Genomic DNA, 13,015 nt, shown 5'->3' on the forward strand with positions numbered 1-13,015 from the left:
CCTTTTTCTCCTCCTTTCCTTCCCCCAGCCCCTCCTTCCATCCCCTTCCTACTTAAATGTGTTCTTCCTACTTCCCAATATCTAGTCCACATTTTTCTCTTTGTTTACTGTTAGGGTTTGTCACACAGGAGAATGCAGTATTTAAACATGTGTCTTACTTATTTCACTTAAAATTGTGGTCTCAAGGTATACCCATTTACCTACAAACAACTCAAGATTATTTTTGTGGCAGAGTACATAGACATCACCTTTTCTTTATCTATTCATCTGTTGGTAGAGAACTATAAAAAATCTTTAACTCAGTACGTTGGGAAAACAATAGTATTCGTTAGTTACAAACAAAACTTTATTGTAAAAAGAGACTTTCTCACAAAGTTTCTTATATTAGATTTCCATAATAATTAACAGTTGGCTCAATTTATAAAAATTATATGTGTAAGCAAACATTAGCAATATGTTTCTATTTATGTAAAGAATACCTGTGTTCTGCAAAAGCCCTGGTGAAACATTAAGATAAGCCACAAATTGGGAGAAGATATTGCAGTATATATATATTACCCACAAAAGATGGATGTCCAGAGTCAGTAAAGAATTCCAACAAATCAATAAAAAAAAAAGACAACCCAGTAGACAAATGGGCATGAGATATGAATATTCATTTCCCAAGAGGGAGAACATGAATGGAAGAGAAACATGTTGAAAGATGCTCAATCTTACCAGTAATCAGGGAAACAAATTAAGATTACTAGGGCCAGCCATTTACTTCCTCTAGACAGATACAAATAAGAAGCTTGCCAATACCAATAGTTACTGAGGATCTATAGCAACAGGAAGTTCCTTACAGTGCTGGTGAGAGTCTACATGGAAACAACCTTGGAAAACAACTGGGCATTGTCTTAGTTACTTTTCTTGTTGCTGCGATAAATCATCTATCCCAAAGTTAGGAGCGAGAAGTTTATGTCAGCTCACAGTTCACAGAGGCTTCACTTCACAGACGGCTGGCTCCAAGGCAGGACGGCGCGGCAGAGGGCACCACAGAGGAGAAATAGCCCCGGCAGGCAGAAGGCAGCAATGGGGTACAATAGCGAATCGTCAGCAGCAGCGGCGGCCTTCTGTCCCACACTCAGGGCGGGAAACCCTCCATCGCAGCATCACACACCCGAGATCCAGCCTCCTGCAAAATGCCCCATCCTCGAGTGCATGAGGCTTTCGGTGGTTGGGGGGCGCATCTAGACACCAGCCATAGCAGGCGGACTTGAGGTGTGTATTCTCTAACCCAGAAATTCCACTCCTAGAAATAGGAGCTGGAGATGTTCTAGCACATGGTTATTGAGAGGTGTGCCCAGAAATATTTATGGAATAATTTTTATTAAAACCAAGAGGAAGAGAATATCAAATATCCATTGAGAGAAAATATCTAAATAAATGGTAAAAAGCTGACATGTTATACAGCAATCAAAGTGAATAAAATTCAACTATTTTGGTGGAGCTAAAAAAGACAAGTTGCTAAACATTATATAAGCTCTGGATAGCATTTATTTTTTTAAACAACTTTTTCTTTAGGTGTGTTTAACGTACAAAATGGTACATATTGGGACTTGTGGGTTAGCTCAGTTGTTTAAAGCACCTGCTTGGGCAAACCCAGTCAGGCCCAGGGGACCATGATTTGATCCCCAGCTCCACAAGCTACACCAGACCCACCCTTAAAGCAGCCAGCCTATGCTAGAAAAAAAATTGCTTTAGGCCTGGGAAGATAACTCAGTAGAAAGAGCGCTTGCCTGACCAGCGCAGGGCCCTGAGTTCAATCCCCAGTACTGAAATAACTAACTAACTAACTAAATAAATAAATAGCACATATTTAAAGTGTAGGCTTTCAGGCCAGCGAGATAACTCAGCAGACTAAATTCCTGCTTTGGCAAGTGCAGGAACCAGAGTTCTATCCCCAGTCCCTCATGCCACGCGGCCCCTTCCCCAGGGTGCATTAAGCCAATGACTGAGTAGTTCAGGCATGGTGGTACATGCCTATAATCCCAGTGCTGGGGAGGCTGAAAACAGGGGGATCACTACAAATCCAAGCTATGTAGTGAGACTCTGTACCGAATACATGAATGAAAAGAAAAAAAAAATAAAGTGTAGGCTTTGATGAATATATATATATATATTCACTCAAATCATCCCCCAAAGTTTTCTCACAATACTTTGGAACCTACTCCTCCTTTCACCCCATCTCTGAAAAACCACTAAACTTTTGTCTCTAAGGTCCCATTCATTTGCATTCCTAAGAATTTATATAAATTAAATCATACAACATGTACTCTGTTTTTATGGGCTTCTTCCATGCTGAATAATGGTTTTTGAGATTTATCTATGTTGCTGCAAGTATCAGTAAGTATCTAAGCCATTTCTACCATTAAGCGGTCCTCCTTATCTTTCCATCAATGCAAGTGACATTTATTTCCTCAGCAGTTAGGTGCTGGACTCTTTTTCCCCTCGTGTCCACCAGTCTCCTCCCTCTGGATTTCGAAGTCCTCGTTGCTATGTCCCAGCTCCCCCTTCGATCTGCATACTCCCTGGAATCCATAGCCAGAACCGAGAGAGCTGTTGGGTCAGCCTGAAGTTAGTCACTGCTGTGGCCTGAACCATGTTTGCCCCTAAATTTATATGAAGCCCCAGCCCTCAGTGTGCCTATTCCTGCAGATAGAGTCTTTAAGATGGAATGAAGGTTCAAAGATGTCATAATAGTAGGACATGAAGGGTAAGAAGAGGGGACAATCTCAGGCTTTCTGTGTCTGCCTTCTCTCTTTTCTCTCCTTCTCTCTCCCTTCCATGTGATCTTGCAGGCTGATGTGTCAATGCCACTGGGTTAGTAAATTCCCAGTAGATTAGGAAGCGCTCTCCGTGTGTGTTTCTGGGTGAGTCAGGGAGACAAGACCTTGGGTTACTACATACGGTCCCTGACCTGCTCCTGTTTGGCACTGTTCCCCTGCTCGGCTACACAGCCACCATGAACTAAGCAGTTTTGCTCTGCCTGCTCTTTTGCCATGCTATTCCTCCCTTGGAACCAAGTGACCATGAATGGAACCCTCTGAAACCGTGAGCCAAATTAAACCTCTCCTTTAACTTGCGAGAGTTGGTATTATGTCCCACTAGTGGGAAATCTGACTAGCACACCCAATCCTGTGAGGACACAAAAACCTGACCAGGCTCAGACTTTTCTTAGATGCCTAGAAAGAACTTTGAGAAAATGAATTCTGTTGTGGAATCCCGCAGTGCAGTGATGGCAGACCTTTAGAGCTCAAGGATCCGAGCTGCACCCCAAAGCCCACTTCTGCACCATGAAGTGTCCACACTGTGACTAAATCTTAGTACTGTGGCTTTAGTTTAGAAAAAAACCCAACTGTTATCTGATATTCTGCTGCTGGGATGATGTGGCTTGGGTGCCAACAGAGAGGGCTCTGAGTGACCGCTGCATCACACTGCCACAGGTTTGCCACAACTCCCTGGTCTGTCATGTTCTATTAGCAGCCTGAATGGACTAAGACAGACCCTCCCTCAGAGAGGAATTGTGAGATCCTGCATTCAGCTTGTTCCTTAATTATATGAATCTGACTATATCTCACTATTTTTAATCCATAAAAATGCCAGTTTTGTGTAGTTCAATGTATTAGTTCAAATGTAATTAGTTCCAATCTCTCATCCTGTGTTCACCGAGGAACTGCAAAGGTCCATAGCCCCAAGTACACTTTCTTCCTGCTCCTGAAGCTACTCACACGAAGAACTTGGTGTCAGCACCATGTCAACTCCTCCTGTGTCACTTTCTTGCCACCTCCAAGAAATACCTTACAGCAAGACAGACTTTAGCCTGAACGTCAGGTAGGCCTTCATCTGTCTAATTCTTTTCTTTTTCAATTTGTTTTTCTTTTCTTTTCTTTCCTTTTGTGTGTGTGTGTGTGTGTGTGTGTGTGTGTGTGTAGGCCTAGGAAGCTTCCCCACCTGCCTCCCTTCTCTGTTCCTCTCGGTCCCCCACCACCCAGAAAAGCCGCTTCCTCCAGCCACAGAGGCAGAGCTGCTGCACCTTCTTAGCACCTTTCTCTTCCCACCTGGGCCTGAGCAACCACTGAGCAGCCAGCACACTGGATGGTGGCCTCTACCGTGCTTCCCCCCGGCAGCACCCCTGAGCCCGTGCTGTCTATAGGTTTGAGCAAGTCCTTGAGTGTGCCAGGCCTCTACCCAGCCCTTCCACACTAACAAAGGATTGTGATAGTCATGCTAACAATGAGTATGTGTCACCTGCTTTCTATTTACCAGTCACTGTGCCAAGCATCCTGCAGGCAAGGCTTCACCTGAGTCCCACACCAGCCCTATGTGTAATGTCTTCATCGCCATCTCACGAATGGTGAAAGTGAGCCTTATGCGGGATTCCTAAAGTCTGACCAACCAGCTACCCAGGGGTAGGCAGTGTAGTCCCTCTAGGCAGGCTGGGAACTGACCCCCACATGCAAGGATTTTACCTGATTCTAATGGGAAAATTAAGCAAAATTCTTTACATTTTTATCTTTAGGTGCAGCAAAGGGCCTCTTCCTCGCAATCTTGAAATTGTGCCACTAAGAATAATCACAGTTTGGTTCTCATAAAAATAAAGTTTCATGAAAGTAGCTGCTTGTTGGAGTCCATCACATACTCTAATATTTGAGAGGTAGGAAGCTTGGCGGTGCTGTTAGCTCCACTGTCCCCAAGCACACGTGCAGGTGGTAGACCCACAGTTTTCCCACTCTTCATTACCAGGTGTCCTTACCTTGACCTTGAATTGACAAGTAGTTTCTGTCACTGCATTCTTGCTCTTGAATGATGGCTTGCTGTTATTTTAGTTTTATCACTATTTATTTAATTCGATGTGGCTCTTTATCTAGTCCTATTGTGAGTCCTAAGGCATACTGAACAGTTTGGTCTATTATTTTCCAAGAACTAGAGTGAAGAGATACACATATTAGGCTAAAGCCATATGAAACAGCCCATATTTAACCACTGTTTAGCTTAAGTTAACCATATGAATCTGATTATGTCTATTTTTAATCCATAAAAATGCCAGTTTTGTATCATTCAATGTATTAGTTCAAATGTAAATTACTGCTATCTTGTCCGGAAGGCAATTGTGCAATTCCCTCCAAATAAGTGTGTGCAATGACACTTAATAGGTGATATTCTGGCTCTGAATTTGTGTTGCCCAAATAATTTGCCACATACCATTATCAGGCAACTGCAAGATAATTGCTAAGCTATTTTAAGTTACATATTTTTCCAATGTTCAAAATCTTGATTCTGAGCTCATGTTCTCTCCTTATAAGTCATTTATATACATCCTTCTCTCATCCTGTGCTCACTGTGGTGAAGCCATGAGTGGGACATGCAGACGTGGGGGTCTTTTGTGCCACCTAAGCAGGCGCTGGCCAGAGAAGCTTCAGAAGCCCTACTAGAAGGCCTGAGGAGGTTTTGATTCATACAATGAATTTGGGATTCAGATCCAGGCCTGACTCCGGGGTGGAAGAGGTGATGCAAATGGCATCAGTTGCCTCCGTGTAGATGCCTAAAAGAATCTCAGCCTTCTTTCTCTTTAGAGAATTAGACACACATTTATTGAATGCCTTCTATATTGTAGCCACTCTGCTTTACGTGTTAGATCAAACCTTATTGTTGCAATGAACCCTATGAGGTTGGTATGCTTGGTCCATACAAGTAAATAAATAGGTTCATAGCCTTAGATGCCAGCACATTTTTATAGAACCAATAGGTAAGTGGTAGAAGCAAAAGCAAATGTGTGTGCCTGTTCACCACACTGCCTTTGATTTTTCCTTTTCTTCCTCCCATGTTCAACATCAAATCCTATTGGTTCTACCTATGAGATATGTCTCCCCTCCACCATCATTACTGTTTATGCTTTGCGACTGTCTCTTCTATGGACAAATGCAGCAGTCTCATAGCCTCCTGTCTGCTTCTAGTCTCTGCCCATCCTCCACAGCCTCCAGCCCCATCTTGCTCCCTGGATCACAGTCATACGATCTGATAAGACGCTAACTCTTCCATCACTCTGCAGTGCTCGTAGGATATAAAGCATTTCAGACCAGTCTTCCAACCTGTCTTTCTGGCCGTCTCTTCCAACATTTGCTAACCTCACCAAACCCTCTGGTCATTCTCCTTTCCTCCGACACTCATGACTTTGCCAACCCAATTCTCCACCTGGCAAATTGTCAAAGCCCAATTTAATGTCACTGCTATGGAAGTGTAAACCCAGACTGTTTGTAGAACACATAGACCCTCTTACTATGTCCATAGGATTGTATATCCATTTTAACTGCATAATTTCTGTTGAAATGTCTAACCCATCTTTCCTACTTTGATTAAAAAGCCTCTAAAGAATACAGATCATGTAGTATTTATGTTTGGATTGCCAGTGTTCAGAATAGTGCCAGGCACAAGTTCGGTGCCCAGTGAATGCGCATCACATGTACAGATCCCCCCAGAGCTCTTGGTTACAAAATAGCATGCCAAGAAGCTACTCAGTACGGCAGACAGAACACTAAACTGATGTTGGGATTAGTTCAGGCTCAGCCATCAGCACAGCAAGGGTTTGAGTCTCTGTTTCCCCACTTACAAAAGTTGGGAACAGGACCGGCCAAATATTTCAGTGGATTAAAGCACCTGCAAGCAGGTGCAGGGGCTAGGGGTTTGATCCCTGGGCCTGCTGTGCCAGCCCTGCCCCCCCGGGCCCACTGAGATGGCAATTGAGACGGCGTGGTGGTGTGGGCCCATAATCCCAGCACTTGGGAGGCTGTAAACAGGCGAATCACTATGAGTCTGATCGAGTAGTAAGACCCTAAACACCCTGGAGACCCTTCCCTAAAAATATAAATAAATAAATAGCTGGGAACAATAGCATGCCCTTCTGGGGCTTACATCTCATGATGCCAGGACTTGACTGCTTACCAATGAAAGTGTGCCTTTTTCTCTCCAGAAGGAAAGGACCTCAGAGGCAGTCCTCTAAGGATAGTCATGGCGCATTACCCAGACCGTCCAGCCGAGACCTCCATCATCAAGTTCAAGGATCAAGACTTTAACTCTTTGCGGAACCACTGCCTAAGCAACAGAAAGTGGTTTGTGGATGAGACGTTCCCTGCTGAAGCTTCTTCCATAGGCCAGAAACTACTCCAAGGAAAAAACCTTTCCAGTGTGGAGTGGCTGCGGCCGAAGGTGGGTGAGCCCTTTGGGTAACAGGCAGCTGTGGGACCTGTGGAGAGCCCCACATGACATCCCCCAGTGAAAGGAGGATAGGCCCAGGACAATTCTCAGAGATGGCCCAAACCAAACTATAGGCAGAACGAAACTGACCCAGTCCCTCTGCTATAGTATTGCATCTGTCAGTGGGATGGGAAATCCCTGAACCAGGAGTAGGATCTGGACCCCTGGGGTCCAGCCCAGTCCTCACACTGAGCTTGCCACTAGATTACACTGCCTCAGTTCTCTCATAGAAAAGATGGACAGCCATGGGGACCATGAAATAGCTGGTCTTTAGGGTCTCCCCCCCCATAATCAAGCCCATCTGTCAGCCTGTCAACCTTTATTGTCTCTAGGTGTCAGTGTCTTTATATTCCCCTTTCCTGTTAGAATTTACTCAAAGGGAATACATCATATCAGTCATTTATACTATGGGATGAATTCAAATAATTGTCTTGCCTTCTGTTTTATATTCATGCTCTCAATCTTATAAAGGTTTGATCACCCATAAAAGAGTCTTAGGCAGCCACTGTAAAGTTAGGAAGACATTGCAAGGCTGCATTCAAATCATTGATTCCCCTGTACCCACCGACAGCTGCTGACTACACTTTGTGGCAAGGGAAGTGTCTTTGATTTTTGCTTGCTGGTTCATCTTTTAAATTTGCAATACGTGTACATCTATGTTTATAGCAACACAATTTGTCATAGCTAAATCTTAGGGAAAAAAACCCAGTTGCCTACAAATTGAGGAATGGATAAAAATGATGTGGTATTTTTATACAATGGACTATTTCTCAGCTATAAAGAAAGATAAACTGGAGACATTTATAGGTAAATGGATGCAACCAAAGATCATACTCATAAGTGAAATGAATCAGACCCACACATGTAAACATCGTACTATCTCCCTAGTGTAAGAACATGAAAGAGTAAACAGGATCTGAAAGGTACAATAGATACTGTGAAAGGGAAAGAAACTATTCAAAGGGAAGGAAGAACTGGGAATGTGGGAAAAGGGAGGAAGGGAGGGAAGGAGGGAGAGAGGGAGGAAGGGAGAAAGAGAACGAAGGAGGGAGGGAGGGAGAGAGAGAGAGAATGAATATATATCTATATACACAGACTAGCTTGGATAATTGTACTGCTGATTTCTGCTGGTCTATTGAAAGGAGCAGTTAATGCTTCAATTTTGTTGTTTTCTTTTTTTAAAATTTTTGACCAATTTTTCATGCTTACATCTAGTAATCTGAACAACTAATTTCAAGAGAAGTGTCTTTAACGGCCCCTGGCACAGTGGGCAGGAAGTAGCAAGTAGAAGGCGGCAAGCCTGCCTTTCCCTTCTGTCCCATGCAGGCTAGAAGCTTTTTGGCTGGTGCCACTCACACCCAGGGTGGGACTTCTATCTTCAGTAAATCCATTCAACCACACATAGAACTATACTAATTCCAACCAGGGAATTAATTTTTTATCACACACCCTTCATCCCAGTACCACACACCCTAGATCCAGCAAACTCTGCAAAGCCCTATCCATCAGTACATGAGGCTTGGGGTAACCTTAGATATAAGCCATAACATTTTGCCCCTAGCCCCCAAGAGACTAATGTGCATCCCTTTATATAAAAGTCATTTAGTATATCTGTAAGAGTTGCCAGAATCCTAACCTTTTCAGCAGTGTTGAAAGTACAAGTCCATAGTCTTCCAAAGTCTTTAAGGCCAACTATTAGTTTTGAGCCTCTGCACAAATGAAAAGAAAGTTAAAGTGAGGACTCAGGACATAGGAGAACCTGTACTGTAAAATCCTATAACTTAGTTGTGTCCCAAATTTTCTGATCAAGGAGATTATGGGGCTAGGGAGGAAAATGATGTAGAGTATGACTAAGGAGAGTCACATGGAGAGAAAACATTCTCTCAGGCTTTCACAGAGAGCAAATTGGTCAAGCAATGGCCGTGACTCATCCACATGGCTGACATTGACAAAGGATCTACAAACTGCTGTACAGGGTTTCAGGATAAATCCTGAGGGGATTTGACTGACCTTATCAGATACAAAAGTTACATTTCTTGTTATATAGGTCTTGCTTTATCTTGATCTTAACCATTCAGCAGAAAAGTATAGAAACGAGGTATAAAAAGTAAAGCCATATTACTATGCTGAGCTGTAAAAGGCTCAAGTCAACAACTTCTGACATTGCCAGTCCTGTGGATAACCCACTACTAGTATGAACTATTGGACTACATTGGAATATTTTGCTGAATTCATGTACCAATAATACTTAAATGGCAATGGAATACCCATCTCTGATGAAACTAAACAGAAAAGGGGATACAAATGGAGGGCCATTTTTTATCTGCATATACAAAATAGTTAGGATAGATATACAACTACTTGCTCTTAATTCAATGAGAAGTAAAATTTGTACTAATAGTGTTTGGACAGGATACGAGGTCTGCATCTTATACTATGAATAATCACTACAAAGACAACAATATGCAATGTATTAATTATTAAAACTGTCCTACTACTTAGTTGTGAAACTGTCTCATTGCTATTTGTTTCCCAATAAAATTAATAAAAAAAGATAAATACTTCCAACAATCAATGGCACAAAATAAACATTCTGAATCCAAAATGTACAAATAGAAGAATGGAAAGGAATGGGACCAAAGTAAGTCCAAAATCTAGCATAGCGAACATTTAGTCCCACAGGTCCATGTCCAGCATCCAGGGAGATCTGTGGCAAGACGTGATCTCCAAAAGGATCAGGTGGTTCAACCCCTACAGCATCACTGATGGTTGCAGCTCTCATGGCTTCTCTTGGGGCTGTATTTTCTTGCTCCATGCAGACAGTCCACATTCCTGGCTTTTCCACCCTCCTGGGGTTTTCACTGGGCCTTTGGCTTCACTCTTACAGATTCACACATGGTCTTCTCAGGGTCACACTGCCCATCCTCCCAGGCCTTCTTCTGAAATATGAATGGAAGTCCTTCTGACCCAACAACTCTTGCATTATGCATCCAACTAAAATCAGCACTGTGTGCAAGGTGCTGAGGCTTTCCTTCTCTTTTGGCTATGGGAACCAAGTACTTGAACTTCTGAGTACTATGTCCCCAATCTCTGGGAACAAATTCCTAGTCCAGCATTCTGGAATATGGTGCTCTGGAGCTCTGTTCTCAAAACAACATCTTTTACCTATGCAATTTTGAGGCTGCAAAGGGCAGAGCCCCGCTGGTTCTTATAATGTCCTCTAGCCATCCTTTCTATTGCCTATTTCCTTCTCAGCAACCAAGTTCTTCCTTGCTCCATCTTTTCAGCCCAGAACTTTACCAAAATTTTCTTTCTGGTCAAACTCAAAATATTTTAAATCATCCTGTTGGGCTCTCTTTTCTTGATTCTCAACATAAATCTGGCTAAAACTCCTAGTAACAGCTATGCCACTGCCTCAAAATTAGACTGTCTTCAAATTTCCTCAGCCAGATTAATTATTCCACAGTGCTCAGTCTTAGAAAGGTCTTATACATGAGCAAAATATAAACAAATTTTCTGCCAAAGGATAACACACATGGTTTGGAGTCTAACAGCCAATGCAGTCCTTGTCCCTAACTGAAAGATGATAGAAATGGTCTTTACCAGCAGCGTTTCTGTCAGCATTCTGGCCTTCTGAATGCTGAACAGAATCTCCCATCAGGCTTGCTTTACAGCACTCCAGGACTGCTTCTTCAATCAGCAACCCTGAACCTTTCTAAAATCTTCCCCAAATCCATTTCAATGGCTTCTGAAGCACATGGCTAGCAAGTATCACAGCAATGACCCACGTCTTGGTCTTGCTTACTTTTCTCATTGTTAGGATGATATACCAGATGCCCATAAGTTAAAGAAGGCAAAGTTTATTTCTGCTCACAGTTTGTAGAGGTTTCAGTCTGTAGTCAGCTTGCTCCAAGGCAGGGTGTCCTGGCTGAGGAGCATCACAGAGAAGAAACAGTCCATAGCATGGTAGGCAAGAAGCAGCAAACAGTAAGCCTGCCTTTCCCTTTCATCCCTTCTAGGCTAGATGCCTTTTAGGTGGGTGCCCCCTTCATCCAAAGTAGGGCTTCTTGTCTTCAGTAAATATATTCGGCCACACCCAGAACTATGCTAATTGTAACCAGTGGACTATATTAGCACTAAACCCCCTTCATCCCAGTATCACTAGCCCTAGATCCAGCAAGCTCTGAAAAGCCCTACCTATATGAGACTTTGGGGGAGACATCTAGATATGGGCCAAAACAAGGAGCTTTGCTGGTTTTCCTAGAACTATCCCAATTTTAGAGCATAAAACTCCATGGAAAATTCTCAGTAACTTCAAAATTCGTATAACCTCATCAGGACTACTGTTGATTCAAAGGAACCAGATAAAAACCACACCAAACATCCTGGTGCCCAAAGCTCCTATTCATGCCTCCAAAACCTGCTGGTAGAACATAGAACAAGAGAAAAGAGTACCAATCTAACAAGCAAGAGAAAAGAGTACCAAATCTAGCAAGCAAATGACAGCTTTATCCACACTGTCACTGACTGCTAATTAAATGCCAAGCTTTCTACCGAGCACTTTTGTTTAGATCAGTTCAAGTTATTTAGTAAAAGTGTTTTCAGATAATGCCTAGTAAGATACTATGATATCCCAAAAGAATCTGCCTATCTGTCTTGTTCTTGGATAATGACTTCCCTCAAGACCTTGGGAAGGAGAAATCATAATATCTAGTACCGTAGATTACACAGGTTGCCTTCATTGAGTCAGATTCATACTTGGGGGAAGGAAAGTATTAGCAAAGATCAGGTAGGGCCTGAGATGCTGCTTAAAGAAAGATGTGGATATTTCTATCTTCTTTGGGGACCAAAGAAGCCATCAGTAGTAAGTGACCAACAACAAATGCTTTTTCAGGCTTTCATCTCCCAGGAAGTGCTGAGGAGGCAGAGGGGGCTATTTAAAAAATTCTGAAGTGTCTTTATTTCCCCCTTTGTTATTTTTTAAATGTAAGATTCTTTTCAAAAGTGGTGGGGTATTTTTCTTCTCACAAGGTTCTGAGCAATAGATGTGAGACCATATTTATAGTCTTGAGGCATTAATAACATTTCTATTTAGAAAGAGTAAGAGTATCTTATCTATTTCTAGCAAGCTCCAAGCTTGTGATGTCTGTGGGAGTGGGGAGAAACTGAGGCAAACAGAAGTGAAATGACTCATGCAGAATCACACTAGGAATCAAAAGTGGAGGTATCTGGTAGCCCTTTGGGTTTTTCCCATTGCTCTCCTTATCCAAAATCTTACCTCAATTTTCCCATGCCATTTTTCATTCTAGTGCTTTTTTTTTTAAACATCATGTTTCTAGTCGATACTTTACACAATCACCAAAATTTACATTTCTAAGTACATTCCAGAGCTTGATATATGTCTTCTCTTATTTTGTGTCCTTTGCTTTTTAATTTTATAGAAAAAATGAGGTTCAGACTAGTAATATGACTTGTCCAAAGTGTCATGGTTAGGAAAGGCACTCTGGATGTAAACTAAGAAAGACTCTAGACCCCACATAGTGCCTTTTACCTGCATGAACCTGACAACCTAAAAGGAAATTTGTTAGGATTCAGATGAATAGATGAATGAATGAATGAATGAATGAATGAATGAATGAATGAACTATCTCCAATTGGCTGGCACAGATTTCTAGCTTATTTGTGCAAAAGAGAAACCTCAGATTTTTTAATTTTAATTTTT

The 13,015-nt window shown here is 42.3% G+C and overlaps 1 protein-coding gene across 1 annotated transcript in view; it reads left to right on the top strand.

Annotated features, from left to right (window-relative positions):
- Positions 1-13,015, top strand: part of Capn13 (calpain 13) — a 107,123-nt gene that overhangs the window by 11,323 nt on the left and 82,785 nt on the right. The window contains exon 2 of the mRNA XM_023711010.1: positions 7,010-7,245. Within this exon, the coding sequence (XP_023566778.1) occupies positions 7,048-7,245 (198 nt within the window). The 5' untranslated portion in view covers positions 7,010-7,047. The remainder of the gene's footprint in view (positions 1-7,009; positions 7,246-13,015) is intronic.

The sequence above is a fragment of the Octodon degus genome, unplaced genomic scaffold, assembly GCF_000260255.1.
Source record: "Octodon degus isolate 3935 unplaced genomic scaffold, OctDeg1.0 scaffold00019, whole genome shotgun sequence".
Taxonomy (NCBI): Eukaryota; Metazoa; Chordata; class Mammalia; order Rodentia; family Octodontidae; genus Octodon; species Octodon degus.